The following is a 25,600-nucleotide window of genomic DNA, read 5'->3' as shown; positions in this document are numbered from 1 at the left end:
GATTGAAATTTTTTTACAAATTTCAGTACGGGTCAATTTTTGACCCGGTTCACCAAGAACCTGGCTCATCCGAGTTGAACCCGTGGTGGGCCGGGTTGGCCCACCAACCCGCATGGTGACACACATTATGTTGAACTTTGCAATGTTTGATTGTTTTTTTAACCAAACACATTGGTGGGTTGACAAATGGAAACCTAGCTTCAACTAATAAAAGTATAACTATTGGAAAAAAGTATAATTAGTTTCTGAAAAAAAGTATTGCATTCAATAAAAGATTGGGTAAGTCACAAGAATGTTTTGATCTTAGATAGTAATTTGTATTTTTATTTATTTATTTTGGTTTGTATCGGAGTTTAACATCATTTTGGATTATATTGAGATTGTATTCAAGTTTATTTAAATTTTATTCCAAAATATAATTTTTAACTTAAGAAAAAAATTATATTTTTTTAATTAAACGGGCTAGTGAATCAATCCGTTTAACCCACCAACTCGTGGTGGACTGGACCGAATTCAAATTTTTTGACTCACTAATAAGTGAGCCGGATTGGGTTGACCCACTAAAAGACCAACCCGTGATGAGCCGGGTTGGGCGACCCACGGCTCTACTCAAAATAAACATTCATTTTTTCCCCCAATCTCTGTGTCACTAATTCGATTCCTTTCTTGGGTCTATTATCTGCCATCATAATGCTCGAAACCATGTGCATTTGATTAGGCTTGCCTGTTTTTGCTTTTCTGTTTCTCCAATGACCTTCATTAATTGATCATCTTTTGTTTCTCTCTGCAAAAGTTTTAGTCTGTAAATGTATCAAGACGCTTTTTCTTCAATCACCATATCATGTTTTAGGTGCCTCTGTTCCCTTTTTAAATATTATTCAGCACAATTATAGACCATACAGAGTGTTCCAACATTACAAAACCCGTTTTTTCTTTTAATTCACATCCAATATCTTATTTTCAAGACAACATAAATATTCTTTCAAGTAATGCTCCTATTTTTTAGTAGGTTTTAATCCTGTTGCTTATATGATTCTATCTCACTGATTTTTCCCTTTGCAACTTGCCCTTTTCTATCATGATATTCTTCACCAGGACCTTGCTGGTTTTTTGCAAGTATCTGGTGTGTATCTATCTATTTTGTGCAACACAAAAGGTAAAGAAGAGGTATAAAAAAGAACCTAATTTTGTGACAGTTAAGGTGTCAAAACACAGAAAACAAACCAAACACCACCTTCAAGCACTAGTGAATAAAGCCTACTAATCATTTATAAAAAAGATTAAACTAATGATAAATACCCTCCATGTGCCAATCACACATTCTATTTTCCCAATAACAAAGTATTTTACTTTTGAAATATCAAATAGCATTATAATATGCAGGGAAGACAATATTGCATCGGCAATGTGTGGGCATGTTCATGAATCGATCTCCTTCAACAGTTGAATGTGAAAATAGTGTAGTTTTTTGTAGTCACCACGTTGTCATTACGTGTTCCAATACTCATTAAACTAAGGATGATCACTCATACATCAAAATAGGAAGTGGAAAGCCACATTTGATTATAAAGACTAGCTCGAACTCTTGAGCCACAAAAGAGAACAGCAGCACAAAACTGAATTAAGCACAGACCTCATGTGAATGAGCAATCAAAACCAAAAGAGGGTTATAATTCGAGCGCAGGACAAAGCAACGCGTTAGTGCAACTGTTCTGTGACAAGGGACAAAGTAACCATCAAGTCGCTTCAAATCTATTGGCTACAACTTTTGTGACTTATTCCCCTCAAGTCCCTTCACTAAAGTATATATGATTAATTAACCTTTCATCGTGGCATTGTTAGAGTCTAACAATCATGATTCTGGCCTTTCGGTTTGATGAAGAAGCAGTGAGTATTTCTCAAGAAAAAAAGTTTATCTTTTCTTCATCACTAAGTTGTCCATTTATTCAGATTTTTATATAACCAATCATCAAAGTTTACTTTAAAAACTGAAATGTGTATCTGAAGTAATTTTAACCACAAATTTTACATTGGAAGTGCGTACGTTGAAAGTCGATTGTGATGTTTGAAATGTCAATAGAAATGTGTTTGAGAACTAGTTGTGAACTGAGACATCATATTTAAGATGTGAAAATCATAACCATTACCTTCTAAGATTCATATCCTAGACGTAAAACCAAACATGTGTACCAACATTGCAAAACTTGCACTTCCAAAAATCTAAAGACACTACAAAAGGGGAAGTAAAAAGAAGCATCATAGAAAGAACTCGTGTTTAATTGTATTTCCACCAAGCCCACAAAATTTTACTTACATTGGTTACAAATGTACAAATCTGCCTACAGTAGAATGGAGATAGTATTGTGGTGTCAAATTAAAAAGGATAATAAGATAGTTGTAATGTAACTAAAAAAAATGATGTCAGTCTGAAATTGAGACCATAATCAGAATGTCTGTTAATAATAATAGTTGTGACAGTCAAGTAGAGTTGAAGCCACAAAACAGAAAGCAATTGGATTGGTTGTTCGTACTGTTTGTATGATTGCAGCAACAGGCAGCTAAAAGCATCTATTCGAACAGAAATGACCGCCACACACATCCTCACCACACTTGAAACTATCATCTTCAGGCACATCAGGCCCTACCATGAGATGGGCGCCAAAATTGGCAGACAAAGAGATTCATTTAGTTAGTCTTGCCAATAGTAAAATCATCAACACTCCAGCATTTTCATCACAGTGAGAGCTTCAGCCACTACCTCTTCAATCTCCTCCTCTCATCTCACCAAAATAATAGCCCCACGACATATCATAATAATATCTCATAGGCCCCCTCTCAACTTCCAACACATGACTTTGCATCTCTTTTAGGGGCCAGCAGATTCTTGTGTAGCAAAACTTGGCCATTAGAACCACAATAGTGCCACCGCTTGTCATGAACCAATGAGTAGTATGAATCCTCTGAAATCTGAAAGGGAACCATCACAACTCATTGGAACTGCAATTACTGCTGAAGGTTTTTACCTCAACCTTGGTACTCTGCCAAATTTAGCATCGTTCATAAAATCTCCGAGCTGCATGGAATTTTCCAAGGACAATATGTCCAAGGAAAGGAATGATTGAATCTTGATTCTACTTTCCAACCTAGGAAAAGTCACTTCACTTCAAACGGGTATAGGTAGCCCATAATTGTGGAATGATTTTATCCTACCATCCCACCCAGCAGTGACAATGACCATACCCCACGCATGAGCAGATGAGGTACTCTTGCAAGAAGACTTCAAGAAATTGTATTCAGATTGGTGAATCAGTGATGTTTTAGCCTTGGAGCTTGAAACAGGAAGCTTCTCCTCGGGCCAAGTTGCAGACCCCTTTGAAAAAGACTCCAAAACAAACTTTTGGCTCAGAGAGAAGGATGCAGGTGGACTAAGCTGAAAAACTTGAGATGATCCTTTATCCAACAAATTCAACTGATGCTCGTTTTCAATATTTTTAGATTTCAAACCATGCCAAGGTACTGCTACAGATGCATTTGAGCAAAATCGCTCGCAAGACGTAATCTTCTTAGCTTTCACAGGATTAGACTCTTCCTCACTAACATTCCATAGGTATACGTTAGAGTCCTCACATGCTGATACAATATGTTTCCCATCAGAAGTAAACGATGCACATATTGGGCTCCCTGTGCTAAGGCCTGGAACAAAAATACATAAGAATCTTAGTAATAGAATACAAATGAAATAAAATTCAAATTAATACGAAACATGTTTTTTATAGGAACTAAAAGCAAGACAATTGTACAGATATGCTGCTCAATAAATATCGGAGTTAGACAAAAGGTCATACTTTTGTACTTGCCAATCACATTAAGGCCGTCTAAGATTCTGACTTGTGAATCAGCACACGAGACCATAACTTTGTTAGAATCTTGTGGAAGAAACTGAAACAAATAACAGGTAATTAGTTTACAACACAATAAGTAAGCTTATATAGAAAACCAAAAATTCATGAGAAAAAGTAAAATACCTGAAACCCAGTAATCTCTCTGCCAAGAAGCTTCTTTTTACCAATTAAGCATATTTGGGAATCTAATTGCAAGCGATTCTCTGGATCAAGCAAAAATGATAATCAGATTAGTTAAAGGCCAAATTTCAGTTCATATGGTTGTAATTGTAATATATAAGTAATGAAACTCGTAATATGCCAATGATAACTTGATTGGCATTTCAAGGCATACAGAATATTGATAAAGCAGTACCAATAAATCAAACATTAAGATATATACCAATATTAACACAATTTCAATATTAACTTCTTTACAATCATAAGGAAATATACCAAATGGCACCGAACTGGTTTAACTAGGCAAAACAAAATATTAAGATATATGTGAAAAGATGATACCTGATACATTGTAAAATCGACAATTGCCAGCCAAGGAGCCAATGATCCCTCCCTATATAAAGAATATCATTCATCTTAAGATCATTTTGAATTTTTTCTACAAAAAAGAAATTGTTTTGAAGAAAATTTTACCTTCCCATCAGGCCGATAACATACTGCAGTCACTATATCTTTGATACTAATCCAATCAACAACGTGACAATCAGCAATTGTCCAGATGCGCACTTTTCCATCTATAGATCCACTAATGAAATAGTTATCATCCACAGGATTGAATTGTATACACGTCACTGCAATATATCAAACACAAACATACTGTGAGATAATTTGTGAAGATGATAAAAATTAGAGTGACGGCTCAAGAAGCCTGAAGAAAAAAATTAGAGCAATGCAGCAAAGACACACCATAATTACTGTGTGAGAAAACCTTCAAGCAACGGTCATTATTCACTTGCCATAGTCGGACAGTTTTGTCAACTGAAGATGACAGAAGATACTGCATTCAAGAAGATGAAAAACCAAATCAATTTCCAAACTTTTATCTCACCTAAGTGTATGGTGTTTAGTTTATTAAAAAAAAAAACCAAAAACCGTATTAATGTCATTCACTCACATTATTGTTTGACCAAGAGAGATCCAAAACTTCACCTCTATGCCCATGAAATTCATGCAATGGTTTTTCCAACAACCGGAAGATCTTAGGAGGAATAACTACGCAAGCAGAATCTGATGTTTTTTTCAGGCTCTTCAGTTTGCTTATTTTTTCTTTATCAATAAATAGTGGTGTCAATTCAGAGAGATTATTCACGGTGAAATAAATGCAAGATGGATCAATTTCTGGAATATCAACTTCATTACATCTATCATCCTCAACCACTTGCCACAAGCGCACAACCCCATCTTCACCACCACTAGCAAGATACTGCCCATCAGGACTGAACTTCATGGTCAAAATTGAACCTTCATGAGCTTTGATATCTTGACTCATGTAAAGGGCTGAAAGTTCCTTCATTGGCTTCTTTGACTGACGGACCTTAACTTTCGGAAGCCTACACCCTGGCATTTCACCAAGGCCTTCTCTTCCAAAATCACCTTCCCCGTGACTATTAACCATGCATGATATTGACCGCAGTCTCCTGAACCAACCCTTTCTAACCTGGCTTGTCCTCCCACCAGAAGCATTGGCATCCGTTTCCCTAAAGCCATTCTCTGAATCCTTAGGCTCTGCCATAACCACCAATCGATCTGAATCCAGATCTCTTCCATCACTCATCTCTTGATCCACATTACCCTCCAAATTCTCATCTCCACCCGGCGAGTTATCAACCAAACCAAGCTCCTCTGAAGAATCCTCCCTATGCAAACAAGACATTGATGTCCGGCTTGAACAGAATTCTTCTTCAACAACACAATTTTGGGTCACAGCTCCACTAGTAAATTCAACTCTATCCTTTCCTTCTTCACACAGAACACTATCCACATCTACTGAATTTTCACTTTCTAGGGCAGTCAAATCCACGCTACTCAGTCCCATACTCTTCATAAACTTGCCCTTACGCTCTCTAACACTCCTTGGACTCCGAATCCACAATCCATAATCGAAAGCATTGGACACCCCTTCATCATCTGCAATAGAAAAAACATCCTCTTGAGCATCGAAAAACCGACATTCATCGTCTTCAGTGAAGCTACCCATGATTCTCTGAATTCAACCCATGAGACCCCCCCTCAAAGAAGCAACATTTTATACCCAAGGAATTTGTCAAAATCCAATTTTTTTCTCTCTCCAGACGAAGCCACCCAGATCATGAACTACGCATTAAAAAAAGCAGCACAGAAACCAATATTAGCCAAAATAAACATTTCACTAAACCACACAACAACGATGACAATAATTTAATAAAACAACAGATACCGAGAGATCCAACATAGATCCCAATCCACACCCATTTAACCTAGTCTTATTACATTCGACAATTGGGAATGTAAAGCGCAAACCGCTTCCGAGAAATCACAAAAATGAGAACTTTTTTTTATAAAAAAAAAACACAGAAATCAAAATGAACCCACAAAAGAAGTATGTGGAAATTGCAAAACCCTTAAAAATTAAAACCCCACGAAGACAACTGAATTAAAAGAGAAGAGAAATTGGCAGATGAATAGTTTGAAGGAGACAACTTTTGAAGGGAAAACAGAAGGAGAAAGTAATAACGAAATATATGCTTACATGGGGTATGTTGATGATGAGAATAAGATTGTATTTTGGGAAGTTTAGAGGGTTTAGACGAAAAAATGATAGCACCCAAGTACTGCTTTGTGTTGCGATGAGACGATGGAGCAGCAGAATGAGCGAGCAAAGCCGAAAATACGAAGTGGAATATATACATGCTTGAATAATATGTTAAAGTGCAAAAAGTGAACAAGTCGGAGGGAGAAAACCCGTTTTCAATGTAAAAAAAAAAAAAAAAAAAAAATAGGAGGGTTGAAAAGGGTAAAACAGGAAAATATGACACATTCATCGATTTTGGTGATGGTTATGGCCTAAGAAACGATATTGGGAGAAACACTGTTCAGACTTTGTGTTGTGAGCTCGCAACGCAACGCAACATCCTCTGTCTCTTTCTTTCTCTCTCTTTCTGTTGTGCTACTCGAGAAATTAAAACTTTAAAATAAAAAAGAAAAACACAGAAAGACAATTCATGAAGCTTTTGTATCTCTCTGACCCAATAGTAAATAATTCTGCTTTTGCTAATCAATAGTAATAAATAAATTATTTCAGGGGTAGTTAATTTTTGCTTTTGTCAAACTTTTGAATTAACAAAATCATGTCCTCATTCAAAAGTAAGTGTCGTGTTATTATTGTACAATTATTATAAACATGTCAACCTATCATCATTAACACATTCTACTACTTTTGTTTGCTACCCAAGATAACAAGTGATATAATGATATCACAACATATTTTTCTGTAGTAAAATCCCTACAAATTTTATCAAATATTCTATATACTTTTATCCATTTAAATGTCAAATAAGTTAGAACTTAAAAGTGTCAATAATTTCTATTTTTTTCATCAGAAAATGATGAAAAACAAATATAATATTTTTTGAAATATATATTTTAAATACTTTTTTTTATATCTCTTCACTTACTTATCATTAAATATATTATATAAATTTTACTAAAAATATGATGAGTACACTTTGTTTCTTTTATAGACTCTTAAAAAATATGTTTACGGTGTTATTCAGATCAAAATACTTTTAACAAATTACTATTACATTATACTATTGACGGAGTACTCAGCTACCATTGATAAAAAATTAATACAACAAACACCGACCATTTTTTTGTGGTATATTTTGTATTTTTAAATAAATTATATAAATTTAATTCAATTACTCTAACAGATAGATATAAGGGGTGCATACTAAAAAAAAATACATTTGATATAAGTTTAATTTTCAGAGATACGGAGCTAGATCTCATTCAACTTTTATATTTAAATTTACATACTTGTCTTAAAAAGATAATAATTTTAAGATTTATTGTTTATATATATATATATATATATATATATATATATATATATATATATATATATTGTATTTATCATCATCACATCTAAAAGTTGACACTATCAAATATTAGATCTTACCAACTACATTGTTTTCTCAACCAACCAAGCAAATTTATTTTCTAAAGTATTTCCCGCCGTTTTATATTTTTTTATTCATGCTAACAAATATTATTTACTTAAATTCAGTTAACTGAAATGTAAACCTGAGTTTGGATTTTAAATCTTGATGTACAATATCAAATTCATAGATATAGGAATATATTTCATTATATTTATATTGAATCAAAAAGTTTTTCCTTTCATATATAGTAAGATTTTTTTTTTTATTTCTCACAAAACAAATATCATGTCCTATTAAATATATGACTTTGAGACTATTTCAAATAAAATAATAATAATTACTCAAATCTAATGGACTAAACACTCATAAAGCATATCTAAAAAACTTCTTGTAATGAATGAAAAATAATAAACCTTTTAGGTGGAAAACTGGTTAACCTACTTCCCACAATAAAAAGAAATAACTGTAAAATCATGTAAAATCACGTAATCTGCGTACAAACTAAAAAAAGTGCATTGTTTTAATAATAATAAAAATGGATTTGATTTATACTGCGATAGGTACATTCCCTTACATCAACAATGACTTCTTTTGGTCATAACCAACTGAGTCCTAATCAGTTTAAAATTAAATTTGATGTTTTTTTCAAGAAACCATGATTTGTTTTATGACCAAAATATTCGATTAATTATAGTTCACTATACTCAGTCAAATTTTGACATAATCTTAAACAGAGTTTGATCATATAAAATATATCAAACCAAATGACCTAAACTTGCACCGAACATATAGCACGACTCTTTGACCCGGAAATGCTTCAGTAATACCTACTTCATATATTATATAGGTTTTTTTTTTCTTTTTGTAATTTTTTTAGGGTTGAATTGATTGGTAAAAAGTGTATTATTGATTATTATTTATGGAAAGAATGAAGGGGCATGGAAGAGGAATTAGTCAACGGTCAGAAACGACCCATAAATTGTTTTTATTCTCTTTATAATTGAGAAACACTGTTGAAGCAAACATGGTTTCCTTGTCACCTTTTCTTCCCAGCTCATCTAACCTTGTATTTAGCAGGGCATGGGCAAATTATGTCATGCCAAATTTACCCTCACAAACGTCCTTTTATACCCAAAAGTGCTTTTTTCTTCACGTAAAAAAAAAAACACAGAATCGCCACGAAAAACAGTATCCTCATTATTCAACATTAGTACAATGATACTATTACATGCATCTATGTTTCCTTTGTAGAGTGTGAGTGTGTGAGAGTCATTTTAACGGTTGTTAAGATGTATATCTCAATCATGTTATGTAGAACCCCACGATGGGACCTTAACTTTTAAAATTCTTAACTAATTTGTGCTTCCATATATAATAATATGATTAGGGTTTGTTGCTTTGTGTTGGGTACTCCCGAGAAATAGTGTGTTTGTATTCCCTTGGACGTGTTGTGGAGTGAGATAATGAATATAAAATAGAAGGTAGAGGTGTTGGATCCGATTGTTACACGAACAAAAGAAAACAAAAAAAATAGCAGAATTAAGTGATGTTATGATTTGATTAGATTAATAATGTTCACCATGTCACTACAATTAAGAGATGTAATGGGAAAGTCGAGATTTTTATTTTTACTTCGTGTAAATGGGGACAGGGACAAAAATCCACCAGCATATATATTTTGGGATAAGGATCGTACTTCATCCTCAATATCCATCTATATTTTTTTATTTTTCTTTTTCCTCATAATTATTGGGTCATTATAATTTTGGTCGTTTTCTTGAAATATTCCTTTTTTTTTTCAGAGAATAAAAATGGGAACAGGATATGGGAGATCATACTCGGAATGCAATTGCCATCGTCATCTTTATGTGAAGCAATTATTACATAGATTAGGATAATGTAATTCACTTTATCTCGTGACATATATGATTATTTATCATCATAAATTAAAATAATGTTAGTGATAGATAATATGAGTCGGTTCCTCATGTCTTAATTCTTTCTGCATTTGATCTGTAAAAGGTGGTTGGGTTGATCCGTCCTGCATAAAAAATTGTAAGTTAACTTTTTTAACTCGTTTTGCATAACATTTCGTCCACGGGTTTGCAAGTTAGCTCGCAACTCAGTTAAGAAATTTAATTGTTTTGTAATTTCTTTTTCCTTTGTAAAATATCAGAGTGTAGAATTTTTATAACTTTACTTTTATTTAATTAAATTAGTAGAAATAATAAATTTTACAAGTCTCTTTCTTAAAATAAGCAATATTTAGAAGTTTATAATTTGTAATGTGTAATTACAAGTTTATCGAAGATAGAAATAACCATGAACTTAACTAAAACAAGGAAAGAGAAGCGAATCAGAAAGTTATTTTTGGATGGATTGGAGAATAAACACAAATGAGTAAATTGCTTAGAAGAAACACATGTGGCGTGTTATGTTGGTGTTGCTGGATTTTAAAAATTTAAGTCAATACAAATTATGTAGTCCAAATATAAACCAACTCATTACTAACCATAAGTTACAAATTATGTAAGACGGATTGTTTAGCTAAAATATATTTAGCTTAATCAAAAGACAATTCTAAATTGGATTGGGTTTAATAAACTTCAATTGAATTATAAGTATTTATCTTTATTTATATATATGTTTAATTTATTTATTTTTTAATTATATAATTTAATATTATGATTTTTGCTTAATGTTTTTATAATATTAATACTCATAATTTCAAGATAATAACTTTTTCTTACCAAAAAATAGTCAAATTTAAATATTTAAAAATTTATGAAAAACAAATCTCATTTAAGATTCTTGTAATGATTGAAAGTATGTACTAATTAATTTGTTTTTATTTTTTTACAATCATAACTAGCACTCTTGGATGAAATTCCAAGCATATATTTCTTCACAAGTTTTACTCTTGGAAATGGGCCATTGAACTGCTTCTGAATTAATCACACTTAAAGCTTTTGATATCAACTTTGCTTTCGGATTAAGTAGTGATGATAATTTTCTAAAAAGTAAAACAAATAAACAGGGATTACGTGGTCATACATAAACCGACGATTAAGATTAAAGGATACTTAAACTGAAACAATAGTCTGATAAAATAAAATAAAATAAAATAAATGATTATATATATCTTGGTAGCAATTGAAGTGAGATTAGGGTAGAAATTAAGGGGTGTGGTTGTCTCCTTGAGAACCATACAAACCCTAGAAAGTCAAAAAGATGACATCCTCTGTTTCAATTTAATCCAACAACTTACTTTAAATTACTTATTAACTCTTTTATTGTTGTTGTCTACTAACCCTACACTATCCTTAATCTAGTACCCACCCTCCAATTTAATTAAAAGTGTTTGGTATCTGTCTTATTGTATATGCCAGATTAAGTGTAAGAACAAGTGTAATTATGATAAAGCTTCACAAAGAGTGCTGAAAAAGAGAGATAAATCAGAAAATGTTTTTTAATGGTCACTCACTGTATTCACACAAAACATTAATGATTCCATGTTTCCACCTTTGTTCCTACCTAGTTTTAGGTTGCACAGGCTTAATCGACATGCCGACAAACCTTTCATGCAGTGTAATAATTAATCACCCCTTATTTCAAACCTAATTTTGTTATTATTAATCGTAATTCGTGAGCAACTCATATCATGTTTGGATTGTAGCTTTCAACTACACTGTTATTCGATAAAAAAAAAATCATTTTTTTACTCTTGCTTAAATCTTGGGTTCAAATTTAAAACTGTGTTTGCTCGTGTTTTGTCGAACATAAATTTTTGGAAACGGTATTACCCATTCAACTTTTATCACGAATATTTTTTATCCTGAGACTTCGAAAAATTACGTAATTGATTCCTGAACTTTCTAAAAATCACAAGTAATGCTATTTTGTTAAACATTAGTTACATAATGTTTTTCTCATGAAAAGACTATTGACTTAAAATGAGATTTTCGAAAAGATAATTCTCAACTGATCCAAAACAAACTCATTAAGCATTTAAATTCATTTAATAGGTCGATCCTTACAACGTTGCTAAAATATTTAAGTTAATTTTGCTAATTAAATATATGAATTTAAGTTTGGTGGCCATAGGAATGTTAACGTGCATATAATTACCTTATCTGACAGATAAATATATGTCTCGTATTTATATTTATACAGATATATGCGGGTATTTATATATTTTTTTAATATCTATATATATTACGGATATCCGTGAATATTTACAAAAGAAAGTCTTTTTTAAAATTAATTGATAAAAAATAATTCATTCAAAATTGATGTGTTAATTTTTTAATTATGTTTTTTTTTTTAATTTCAATTGAAGTATAACAAGTACGAGTATCCATGGGTACAAATATTATGATAACCATACTCATCCCGTTACATGCAATTATAAAAAATATTCGTACCTGTTACCTGTGAGTATCCATTTACAATATTATTTCCTACCTGTTGTAGGTCTTATCTGCGGACACCTGCGCGTACGGATTTTTTTGACATCCCTAGGTGGTGACTCTCTTCATAATTTGTATTTTTTATTTTATTTTTTTAATAAATTTTCATATGATGTTAATTGATTATAAATTTTGTTGGTTCGATATACTTAAGATGTCAAAGTTCATACTGATATTTAAATTGACCTTTTTTCTTTGTTCAGTTAAGTCTCAATTTATGTGAAACGGATACCAACATATGACATTGACAGTGACACGTATCACCTACGCTTCCATATGGCACTATAAGGATCTGACATGTGACAAAAAAAACTAAAAAAATAGAAAAATAAAACAGTAACAATAAAAAAAGTAATAAAATTTTGAAAATACTATAAACTAACATGTACAAAAACAATAAAGACGATGAGTGTCGATCATTTAATAAAGAAAAGGTTGGACTCCAATTTGGTCAACATTTTAAATATAGGTACTGAATTCAATATTAGATATTGTTATGTAGCACTAACATCAACACATTACAACAAATTTGCTAATTTGCGAGAGAAATAAGTGAAAAAAATAATTTGCTCACTAATTTGTCTCTAATTAGCAAAGGATTAACGATAAACTAATATTGTAGTTAATTAGTTATAATTGCTACTAAATGATTTTGTTGCTAATCCAAAGCTAAGAAATAAAATTTCTAATTAAAAATAAAAATATACAGACTAAAAAAATAAATTTATTAAAGAAATTTTTAAAAATTATCAAATTAAATTTTATATTTATATAAATTAATATTTTAATTTTAAATTATATTTAGTATATATGTTTTTTTTAAAATGATAACTAACATTTAACTAATACAATATTTTTTTTCCATTTAAATATTATTATAAAAATTATTAAAATAATTCTTATTAATTATATTTAAAATGAAATGATTAATTATTATTTTAAATTATTTATTATCTTTTACGCTACTTTTTGATATTTTATATGTTAATTTTTTTGAAATAAAAAATTTATTAATTAATTTATATTGTTACATATTATATTTATGGTATAATTTGTTTTATATGTTTACTTTTTTTTCAATTTTTAAATATGAAATAAATTAGTTATGATGCATTATAAATAAAAATAAATTGTATGTATGTATTTTATTTATAAAAAATGAATATTTAAATCAATTTAATTGTACACTTAAAATTAACTTAATATTTAAATACTTTTATTAGAAGAATTATTTTTTTTATAAATAATCATGATATTAGTTTATAATAATAATTATTATATATATATATATATATATATATATATATATATTACACAATTAAATTAAAAAAAATAGTGGATTATATATATATATATATATATATATATATATATATATATATATATATTACACAATTAAATTAAAAAAAATAGTGGATTGACAATTGTTTTCTATGAAGTTGTTCTAATGTTTTTAGTCTGTGGTAACTTAGTTTTAACCAATTAGAAACAGGCAAGCCAAAGTAGAATGACATGACATGGCTTCTTCCTGTCACTTCTAACTCATACTATTAAATCAGTAAAAAGAGAAATATAAAAATAAAAAGTACGAAAACATATACTATATATAATAAATTTATGATATGCCAAAAACTAAAATTTTAAATGATGTATTAGTAAAATAGTTAAATTTTGTGTACTAATTTGTCATGTGGTTAATCAACATTAAATAATCATTAATTAAAATCAACATTTAACTAAAATTAATATTAAAATAATTATTTGCAACATTTTCGTCCATAAAGTTTTTATTCAAATTTTTATATATTTATGTAATAAATAATTCAATATTTTTAAGGTTAATAATGTATTTTTCCTGTTTTCCTGTTTCTTTGGTTAAGATTCATTTTACGCAATCTTAAAAAACTTAAATTAATAACAATTATATATTTTGACATTCAAATAAAAATAATAATAATAATAATAATAATTACAATAAGATGACATGAATTCGAATCCAAATTTTTCACTGATTTTTTTTTTGTATTAATTTTTTACTGAACTTCCAAAATATTAATATTGATATATTAAAAAGTGTACTGTACGTCCCATCGGTCGATAGGTCAAAGTTGAAGAAGTAATAAATGAAAGGCCAGCGGTCGAACGGTCGAACAGCGAATCGGCTTTGTCGATCAGCCACGTAGCATCGTTAAAGGACCATCGGTCGAACGGATCACGAATAAACTATAAGACCATCGGTCAAACGGTTGAACATATAAGTCACGACCTAACCATGTTCATATCCATCGGTCCATCGGCTCTTAATGGCACATCGGTCGATCAAACAAGTACGTGTTGCACCCAACCATAACGCGACAATCAACGAATCAACCATCGGTTGATCAATCTCTTTAGACTTGTGTAGTCCTTCGCATGCGTCTGACAGTCGATCAGACATACACGAAGGTTACACTTGTTACAGTATAATTAACCCAGTCAAGCGGCCATCGGTCACGCGGTCAAAGGATCAGTCAAACGAGTTAATTAAAGTTAAACGAGTCAGTAATCTTGATTAAGGGATCATTGGGCCGTGATTAAGGAACCCTAATCACAGGCCCACACAGAAAACTATAAATAGGGCTCAAAGGTAGGTTGGTGAGAATCTTAATTTCGCATTTATTACAGCAGATATATTGGTACACCGATCGGTCCTTTACTGACTTAAGCATCGGAGTACTTTAGACAGGTACCACGATCGTCATCCCAGCCGATCGAGCTAAGAAGTGGATTTTCTGGAAGTTATCGTAGCAGTGGGAAGTAGAGCCAGCTTGGAGAGACTCTTTAGTAGGTTCTCGGTCCCTACACCCGAAACAAAAAGATTTGTACTATATTATTAAACATAAAAAAAATAGTGACTATCATTATAATTTGAAGACTTAGTAAAAAAAAAGAATTAACAAAGAATTTAAATTTCATAAATGCAAATAATTAATTTACTAGTTTTATTACTTCTATAGTAATAAAAATGAGTTTACCAAAATAAGTACTTCAAGGATTGTTCCTTTTCAAACTATTATTAACCAGTCCTCAAATACTAAATATCTTATTAAAAAATATTTATCTCTTGTTATTTATTTTTTTTACATAGGCCTATTTTTTTCTAAAATTTTGTTTGGAAGTCCATTTCTTATTTCTTATACCGAAACATCTAAACCTGACAGTTTGAAAAAGAAAAACCATTTCTAAGAAGTTACTTGTCCTTTAGCAAACCCAAACTTCCAACGATGAATCTTCTCCTTGAAAACATTTGATTGGAAGCGTAAGTCACGTGGATTCATTAACCTTTTTTTTTTCATTAAGATGTCAAAAATGAAGTCTGGAATTCAGTTTATTGGAACGGATCTAACCATGAACAACAATAAAAGATGTTATTTGGATAAATATTGTGAATTTGTGAATAACATGTCACCTGAAAAAATATTTTGGAAATCTTATTACTTTGAAAATAATTTTCAGACATAAAATATTGATTATTTTCAAACTTGTTCTTGTGTGACAAAAAAACTTAATAATATCTGATTCATTTTACTGTAGTCCCGTAACGAATGTATTAATTTAGTTTTTCTTTTAAAAAAAATTTAATTGCATCACAATTTTTGGAAAAGATGTCTTAATTAGGTTATTTTAAAAAAATTATTAATAATATTTATTTTTGTTAATTTCTTTTCATTATTTTATTTTATTTTTTAAATTCTGTTGTTGTCAAATGTAATCTCTAATGTTAAAATAATTCAAATATATTTTTTTAATTTATGTTTTTTATAAGATTAAATGAATTAAGTATAAATATTTTTACAAAAGTATTAATATTTATATTAAAATTTAGTGACGAAAGTCCTGATTAACAAAACTTAGGTTAATAATATACAATATAATATGTTAAAAAAGTCATTTTTAATAAATAAAAATATTAGTATAACATTTATATAAATAATAAATTTAATCTTAAATTGGAGAGAGACAATATTGATCTATTTTACAAATAAGTGAGACTAAATTGAATTAAGGAGACATATGTAAGAATTAAATTGAATCATATATATATATATATATATATATATATATATATATATATATATATTGAAATCAAAACAATGATACTTGAAAGTAATTATAATTACTAAAAAAAATTCTTATTTTTTGTCAATTTTGTTTTGAAATTTCTTTTTAGGAAATACTTATAAATTTTGTTATAAAAAAAAATTTATAGGAAATTACTGTCAATTCTTTTACAGAATATTTTGTACAAAAGACTTTTCACAATAAATTTTCTAAAACATATTTATGAATTTTATAATTTTATAGACAATAATTACTTACGAAGGAATTATCTGTCAATTAAAATTCTTAAAAAAAATAACAAAAAAAAGTCTTTTTTTTAAATTTTTTTTAATGAATTTATAATTTTTTTTAATGTAATATAAGAATTTGTAGCTGTCGATATTAAATGAGAAGATATCTTAGACTGTTATTAGTACCGTAAAACACCATCTCTTCCAACATTGCTAACTCCAAACATTGTGTTGTTGGATCATATGTTCAAAATTTGTTTCTGGTTCAAGCCTTAGCATCAGTCGCATCACATCATACCTCATACATGCGCATGCGTTTATAAGTCTACCATCTTTCTTTGACTTGCATTCAATACCCGCGACCACTTGGTGCAGTAGTAGTCGCTACACAGTTTTCGTTTTCTACACAATTTGTTTTTTTTAAATTTCAGCATGTTCGGATTAAGATAAATTTTAACTTAATTTAAACGTTTTTTTATGAATATTTTTAAAAAAATAAAATATTATTTTGATGTGAATTTTACTGACATGTCTTGCATGTAATTTCTTGGTTTTCAAGAAATCTACTTAAAATGGTATTTTTATTAATACGAAAACTCCATGTTGTGAATGTTTTTTATATGAAAGTGAAATATGTTTTAAAAAAAAGTGGGAATAGTTGTTGTAGCAGAAAATTGAAATGAGTATAACACCTTTTAAAACTTGAAAGCGACGTGGCCGGTGACCACTTCTCCGGCCACAACAGTGTTCAATAACTATAACACCTTTTATGCTCAGATAAGTTTCGTTCAACAACGTTACATTTTTTTTTTTCCATCTTTCTTTCATGATCTCACCGCCCAAGCTATCCTCAATAAATTCAATTATCAATTTTTTCCATCTTTTCACACAATTTTTTTAATATCTATTCATCATTAGGTAATATGAAAAACTAATAAAATGTAGATTGTAAGTATTTAATATAGATGAAATAACAAATGAAAACGATTACTTAAATTCAATAATAAAGATTGTTTATCATAATTACATAATAATAAAAAATTAAAATATATTGTGGACTACTAAACAAGATAAACTGGTCAACATTTTGACTTTAGCAGACTACCAGATTATACGAGACAAATTCATGCTGCTTTGATGAGTCTAAGTGTATCATTAATTTCTTCATAGATGCCCTCAATGTCTTCTCTAAAATTGTGTGGCTTTACTTTTTTATTTAATTTTATTCATGCTTTCGTAATATTTAATAAATCTTAATTCATAATTGTATTAAAAAAGTTTTTAAATATTCTTATTGAAAATTAACATAAAGCAATACTAAAAATAAAATAAAAAATCAATAATATAATCCAAAATTCCATAATCATTACTAAAAAAATTCATATTCCCTGTCAATTTTGTTTTAAAATTTATTTTATAAGAAATACTTTAAAATTTTGTTATAAAACTGTCAATTATTTTGCAACATAGTTTGTATAAAATATTTTTCACAAAGTAAGAAATATTTACGAATTTTATAATTTTATAAAAATAATTATTTACAAAATAATTACCTACCAATTAAGATTTTTAAAAAAATAGCAGAAATTTTTTTTTCTAAATTTTCTTAATAAATTTACAAAAAAAAAAATGATGTAATATAATATTTTTAGTAGTGAATGAAACGCGATTGTTGTGTACATGCTTTGTTGCTTTTTACTTTTCTTGCCTCTGAACGTGATCAAGTTGAACATTCTTGGTGTAAAGATCTGTTGGTTCAACTTTGTGTTGAACAGTGGCAACTATAATACTGGTCCATTAAGGAGCCAAACATGTGAGTATCTATAAAGTTCTTTTCTTCTGTGTATTGGGTATATCCACGTTTTAATTTGTTACTATATTTAGTGTTTAACTGTTTTGAACAAAAATATTTTTAAATGAAACATTTTATATCAAAAATAACTAATACTTAAGTCAATATATAATACCAGATCAATACTTATAAACTAATGTTCTTTTGTGATGTAAAATAGGATTTTTCGCATTAGTATTTTTAATTTTATTAAATTATTTAATTAGATTTTTATATTTAAGGAACTGCTTGATTATCATATAAAAATACTTTAATTCTTATGTATTAAGAATGAGGAGGTCGTTAAAATTGCGCAATCTTCAAATAATAATAAAAAAAAAAACTCGCGAGAAACAACTTAAAATTCTGATAAAAAAAAAAGAAGAAGACATGCATGCATATTTTAATTAAAGAGATTGAGATTATGGAGAATTAATTGTCCGGAAGGTTTATTTAAAAGTCATTTATCTTTTAACGGCTTTGGTGATGGGTACATTTAGCAACCAAAGGACTTCCATTTATTGTTGGAAGAAACACACGATGAGAAAAAATGACAACATAAGGGGAAAATGTAAATAGTTTTAATTTCAAAATTTTAAATTAAAATTTTATAATTTATTAGATATCCAGTATATAAAATATTTAAATATTAAAAATAAAAATCAGTTATATATCTTAAGAACATTTTTTTCACTATTATTCTATACTTTATTCTATTTAATGTTTGATTGGATGCGTAAACTAAAATAAAACGATATACTCTCTTCCTACTGCTATTTTATGGTAAATTGGTAATTGCTGAATAAAATAAAACAATACTGTATTTTAGTAAACTCATACTTACCAATTTACTGATCGGCCTTTTTTAAAATACTAATTAATAAAAGTTGTTTAACAATAAATAAAATAAAAAAGTATATACTAAGATAATTTGATGATAATTCCGTGGACACCGTCATTGAAGACTGCATGCATGGTGTTCTCTAAACCATACCTTCCCAACTACCAACGGAGGAAAATTGTTTTAGAGGACCACTTAACTAATTTAGTATTATAAACAAAAGTCAAACTATATTATTTGACAAATATACATCACCACACACGAGTCTGCATGGTTGCGATAGGAGATTATCATGCATGCCAAGTGGAGTACAAGTAATATTAAAATTATCACAATTATTACAACAATATAACATATTGTTTATAATAAAAAATCAACCTGTAAATCATAATTAAACATTTTCTATATAATTTTATTAAACAGAAAATTTTATTAAATTATTGTATGATTGTCTAACTTGAATCTATCTTTAAGGTTTTGTTATGAATTTGAGGCAGAATAAATGTGTGAATTTGAATTTCTATATATTTTTTAAGGATAAAAACCCAAAAACTTACCATCTTAAGCTTTTAAGTTGAGAGTGTTGTTAATTTTTTATGTAATTGGGTTGAGATTTTATTGATGTAGTATATTCCCAATTAGTCTCCTCCATCTAAAGACCTAACAGTGGTATTAGAATCGATGGAGAACTGATGGTTAGTTTTAGTGACCGACTTAGACGAGTACAATGGTCCTTGTATCGAAAATATTTATGGCAAGGGTTCAGTTAAGTGTGTCCCTTAAAGAAGAACAATTACGCTGGAGGGAGTATACTAATGTGGAAAGGACTCACCCTTGAGGAAAAAGTTATTGGAAATCTAAGTGTGAGTTTAAGTGTAGTATCTCTACATAAATCCACTGTCTTAAGATTTTTTGTTGAGAATGATGTCAATTCCATATGTGATTGGACTCATGTTTCATTGATTTAGTATCTTTCCACTGAACATCTCCCTCTAAAGACCTAGCTTATAGTATATATATACATATACTTTTTTGATATATGTAAGGATTTGTGTTTTGTTTTAAATTTATTTGTTTGTTACTTTTGTCATGTAGTACAGTTTTACATTGGTGTATGTAAAGATTTGAGTTTTTGTATGATATATAAGGTATGGTTTAATTTTTTTATTTTTGAATTAAATTTAGTTTGCGTTTAAACCTTAGTCTAATTATGATATGAAGAGAACATATTTATTTAGGTTATGGTTTGTGTGCTTTAGTTGTTTCTGTAAATTTGATAGAAAGTTATTAAAAATTAATAAATTAAATTTATAAAGTTTAAATAAAAATTGCAAAATATGTAATTTTCTCTCCACAAAATATAAATCTTAATTTTTCCATTTCCGTTGTAATTTCTTAGGCTGGAAATCTTGTTATCCGATATTTTGGATTAATTCTTCTTCTTTTTAACACCTTTTTCAATTTTCTAGTTTCCATTGATAAGAATGCATGGAGGAGTTGTGTACTGAATGAAGTAGGAGATAATTTTTAGTGGTTACGTTTTGAAAGTTGAATAATGGTGTAGTTACTAAACTATCTATAGTAAAAAAAATATTAACATTATTACAAAAGAAAAAGTATAATATTAATATATTTAATTAAAATAAAAAATATATTTATTTGTGTTAATATGTTGCGTGTTTGCAACGTGAAGAGATATATATATTAGAAGTAAAATTAGGTGGATAAAATGGAAAGTAGTTATTGCATTGTATACGTGGGAATGTCACATAAACCTTGAGAATCACGATAAACCATCTTTTTTGTGTTTTGTGTTTGAAGAAGTTAAGTAGTTAACCATTCTTATATACTCTGTCTTTTTCAGTATCTAAGATTGTCATTGTACGATGAAGTGACGAGCGAGTTGAGCTACATAATCTGCTCAATAAATTTGAAAACCGACATAATTTAAATAAATAATTAATGTGAATAATGTGTCGGTAATGAAGTGTATAAGCATGGTATTAAATATTTTAGTGTTTTTTTTGTTCGTGTCTTCTGGCCGACACCACCGTCCAATTTTAGTTTAGTTAATGTTTGGTAAGCCTCATTGCTCCAAATACAAACAAACGTTATATTCTTGCAACAACAGGTTGAATAGTATATATTTTTATTTTCATTACCTTTTTATCTTTCCTTTTCAATTTCCAGTTAAATAATTTCACTTTTCCAAATTTACTAAACACTAACTAGTTTCTACCAATACGCTTTCTGGCAATGCATTATCGTGAAACAAAATGCAAGGTCAAGGCTAATTAAGAAATCAAGAGAAAATAATTAATTCAAAACCTAATAACTTAATAGTTGAAGGTATCATCGAAAGTTGGAAAAGCCAATAATATCAGCAATAATGCTATTTAATCATTTAGGGCGTAACTACCAAATAATTTATCGAATATTTTCCAATTAATCGCAATTAATTAATTAATTGATTAACAAATGACACGAAAGGGGCAATTCATGTCGAGGGATCTGGGGTTGACTGAGAATAAACGTGGATGGTTTGCTGTAAATTTTATTTACATGAAGAAAAAAAAATCCTATTTAGTAGTATTTCACAAATTAAAATTGTAGTATCTGTATAAATTAAAACTACGGGAGAAGAGAATATGGTGAATAAATATTATCCACTAACAAACAGATATTATAAAATACAAATGTGCTTATTTCTGTAAAAGGAAATATATTCTTTTAAAAAGCTCAAACAAACCTATTCACTCCAACTAAAATATTAAAGGAAAATACAGAATATTATAAATTTTGAATTAAAAGTAGATATAGTAAAAAATTTCCCTTGAAATTAAGGAACCTAGTTTATAATATTGGCGCGCACCTATTTTATTAAAGTGAAATCTCAAAAGGCAAAACTGGAATGAAGTTATAAATTGATCACATTAATACATCATTTATTATTTCGTTAAAATTAATACAAAATAAACTCCTATGAACTTCTGGAATCTCTAGAATCATCAAGATAATACTTTTTTAAAAGGTTGTACAAGGATAGTATAACTTTATATGTAAAGCTGTCATCAACGGATCCGTGGCGCAATGGTAGCGCGTCTGACTCCAGATCAGACGGTTGCGTGTTCGATTCACGTCGGGTTCAAACCCCGATCCGTTGGCTACCGTCGTACATTTTTTTTCTAATATTATTACATGAAAAACTGTGTTAAGGAAGAAAACTAGTTAAATAATCTTAGTTTTTGCAATTATGAATTTTATACTTATATTTTAAAATAAAATAAGTTTATCCAATTAAAAATACACCAAATATACATTAGGTAGGAGGAGAGTTTGGCAGAATATTTGGCATACATCTTAAATAGTATTAACTAAGGATTCAAGGTCATTGAATCACGGAAGTTAAGTTGGATCCCTCAAAATTAATTATGACGTAACATTTAACTAAATTTTAAACATCTGAACCCTGTATTATGTTAAGTATCAATGTCGCATGAGCGGTTGGGGAAGAGTGAGAAGGCAGAAAAGTTTGAAAGAAGGGATTAATGGAACCAAAAGCACGCTTTTTGTTGAAACAACATGAACGGGTTAAATTTAATTCCTTTAATTCATTTCACAAAAATGGGTTCAATGAACAAAATGTGGAAATCATAACTTTGTGCGGTGAATCATAAAGAGTTGACCGGAAGGAATCCCTTGATATCAATCTCGATAGAAGTGTTAGGCATCGAGGAAGAATTTAGATTTTATGTTTTATTATTTTTTAAACTTGTCTTCATAATACATTAATTATTAATTTTGATATTTTAAAATATATTAAAAAAATATTTAAAATTTTAATAAAATGTATTTTTAATATTTAACATAAAATCGTGTTTAAAGAATTAGTAGATAATTTCGATTCATTGAGGGATTTTATCAAACACATGGTGTGTAGACGAGGAAAGAAAGGGTTTATTGTGCATGCATAAGAAGAGGGTTATCTTTTGAAGTTTGAAGGAAGCAGAAAATGGTAAATTAAATAAGAATGGCACGAATCGAAAGTTCGAGGGTTTAGGAAAAATGTTGGTGAAAAGTGAGAGTGAGTATTATAGAGAAAGGTCCAGGAAACAAGGGGGCATGGAGTGACATAGGGCCTCGGTGTGGGACTTTGACACTTCCAATGCTCTTTCTTTACAGTTAATCTAATATGGATATATATAATGTTTTATTTGAAGAATTATTAGATATGATTGATTTCGTAATACTTTTCTTCAAGTTCAAGAATGAATATCAAAACTTTTTAACTTACGTTTCATCCCAAAAGCAAAAACTTCTTTAAATGGCTTGGTGTCAACAAGTTATATTCAACTGAAACAAAATATATGCATCTTGTGATTAAATCATCTTATATCTTTTTTCATTTTTCATGAAATTGTAATATGTAAGACTATCTTATTGTTAGAATACAACAATGCTAGTTTTGAAAGTAAAATTCAATTTGGGTAAAAATTGATTATCAACCATCTAATCTTTTGCACCCACTTCACAATTATTTTTATTATTAAATAATATAATTTATGTTTTAATTAAATATCCTACTTTAAAACATAAATTATATTTGTTTTTTAGACTCAAATCCTTCATTACAAAATACTTGATCAACTCTCTCTTGATTTTTTAAGGGACATTCATGTTATCACGGATAATCAACATGTGTCATCAATGTACAATATGATAATGAAAAAAATTTTATTAGAAAAATTCTTCACGAAAATACAACATTTTAGTTTTAATTAAATTGTAATAAACTTTGATATGTTTTGTATACTTATCAAAATGCAAGATTTTTTGGTAGAATATAATTGTCATATTATCACAAAAAATTACGAAAAGAATAGGAATCAAGATATTTAAGCTGAGTGTATAAGTTTACATAATCAGAACTTAATATTATGAAGTTTTAATTTAAAGTTGTTGCATTTAATTCCAACATGCTTGTAGAAATGCATTGAACACCTAAATATGTTCAAACTTTTATTATTTCAATTGATTTCATATATGTCTTGGTAAATTGTAAAATTACCGATTAATATGCATTGCAATAATAATTTATAGAATTATTATAATTTTAATTATTTATTCTTCACTGACGCATATGATTTCACACTTTCTCTTAAAATGAAATATGTAATTAACAAAAATAGAAAAAGTTCCTAATATATTGTATCGTCACTATTCGTTGTAAGGCCCGTTTCACTGTATTTTTTTTTTAAGAAATAATCACTTCTATCTACTTTTGTTTTTCTTACATATGTTAGAATTAGATGTTTTTATGAACTACACATAATAATTAGAAGCTGAAAGAAATTATAATCTGATTAAAAAAAACTTAAAACTTTAGTAATTATTTCGATGTATTTTTTTTAATTTTCGATTAAGAAATCTCAAATAGGATCCAAAATGAATATTTACTATTTAAACGAGTTATTAATCTTACAATATCTCATATAAGTTTGAGCATTTTGTACCAGAGAATCACTCATATATTAAAATTAATAAAATAAATATTTATTTTAATTTGAAGTTTAATATAAATACTTAAAATATTCTTTTAAGTATTTTTTATTTAAACATAAGTTTTTAGAATAACGAGACTTTATTAAGTAATATTACTTAACTTTAACCAACAGAATCAAATCGGTTAAATAGTAATTTAACTAATCAAAAACATAGTAAATGTCGTTTTCTTCGTGCTAAATACTCACACATTAGTTCCACCAAATTTCTTAAAAACATTTCTACCATTTATAACCTTTTTCATTTAGAAAATAGTTTTTGGGTAAATTATATACTTTGACTGTGACAAGCAGCATTATCTCGTTTTAACTTTTTAAATGAAAAGGAGCAAGTACAACTCTGACTCAAATTATAAATAATTTAACAATTTTTTTTTTAAAATAGTTTTCTTGCTTTCGAATTTATTCAATTGAATAAAAATGTAACGGTGGTAGCAAACGGATCGGGGTTTGAACCCGACGTGAATCGAACACGCAACCTTCTGATCTGGAGTCAGACGCGCTACCATTGCGCCACGGATCC

The 25,600-nt window shown here is 28.8% G+C and overlaps 1 protein-coding gene and 2 non-coding genes across 5 annotated transcripts; 1 reads left to right on the top strand and 2 right to left on the bottom strand.

The window, feature by feature from the left end:
- Nucleotides 1-2,259: 2,259 nt before the first annotated feature.
- LOC114163868 (uncharacterized) lies at nt 2,260-6,863 on the bottom strand. 3 transcript variants are annotated; one of them, XM_028048239.2, is made up of 9 exons: nt 6,631-6,863; nt 6,154-6,215; nt 5,017-6,029; nt 4,809-4,899; nt 4,536-4,693; nt 4,404-4,455; nt 4,026-4,105; nt 3,846-3,939; nt 2,260-3,693 (listed from the first exon to the last, which is right to left on the bottom strand). In XM_028048239.2, exons 3-9 carry the CDS (start codon nt 5,944-5,946, stop codon nt 3,164-3,166), a joined length of 1,935 nt encoding a protein of 644 aa, XP_027904040.1. In that variant the 5' UTR covers nt 5,947-6,029; nt 6,154-6,215; nt 6,631-6,863; the 3' UTR covers nt 2,260-3,163. The 3 variants fall into 3 exon arrangements, with proteins under 3 accessions (XP_027904040.1, XP_027904038.1, XP_027904037.1); XM_028048237.2 differs by having other exon boundaries at nt 5,017-6,215; XM_028048236.2 differs by lacking the exon at nt 6,154-6,215 and having other exon boundaries at nt 6,631-6,808.
- A 15,729-nt stretch (nt 6,864-22,592) lies between these two features.
- TRNAW-CCA (transfer RNA tryptophan (anticodon CCA)) lies at nt 22,593-22,664 on the top strand. The gene has a single exon. It is a non-coding gene; the product is annotated as a tRNA-Trp (tRNA).
- Nucleotides 22,665-25,528: 2,864 nt separating this feature from the next.
- TRNAW-CCA (transfer RNA tryptophan (anticodon CCA)) lies at nt 25,529-25,600 on the bottom strand. Its single transcript has one exon. It is a non-coding gene; the product is annotated as a tRNA-Trp (tRNA).

The sequence above is a fragment of the Vigna unguiculata genome, chromosome 9 (assembly GCF_037176805.1).
Source record: "Vigna unguiculata cultivar grain cowpea cultivar isolate G323 ecotype 2 chromosome 9, ASM3717680v1, whole genome shotgun sequence".
Taxonomy (NCBI): domain Eukaryota; kingdom Viridiplantae; phylum Streptophyta; class Magnoliopsida; order Fabales; family Fabaceae; genus Vigna; species Vigna unguiculata.
The sequence above is the reverse complement of the archived record's forward strand: the minus strand, read 5'-3'. Positions and strand labels throughout refer to the sequence as shown.

Coding starts and splice junctions, on each gene's coding strand:
- LOC114163868 (XM_028048236.2), bottom strand. CDS start 6,790: ATGTATATATTCCACTTCGTATTTTCGGCTTTGCTCGCTCATTCTGCT. Junction 4,694..4,808: donor TTTCTCACACAGTAATTATG/GTGTGTCTTTGC, acceptor GATATATTGCAG/TGACGTGTATACAATTCAAT. Junction 3,940..4,025: donor GAGAGATTACTGGGTTTCAG/GTATTTTACTTT, acceptor TATTTGTTTCAG/TTTCTTCCACAAGATTCTAA.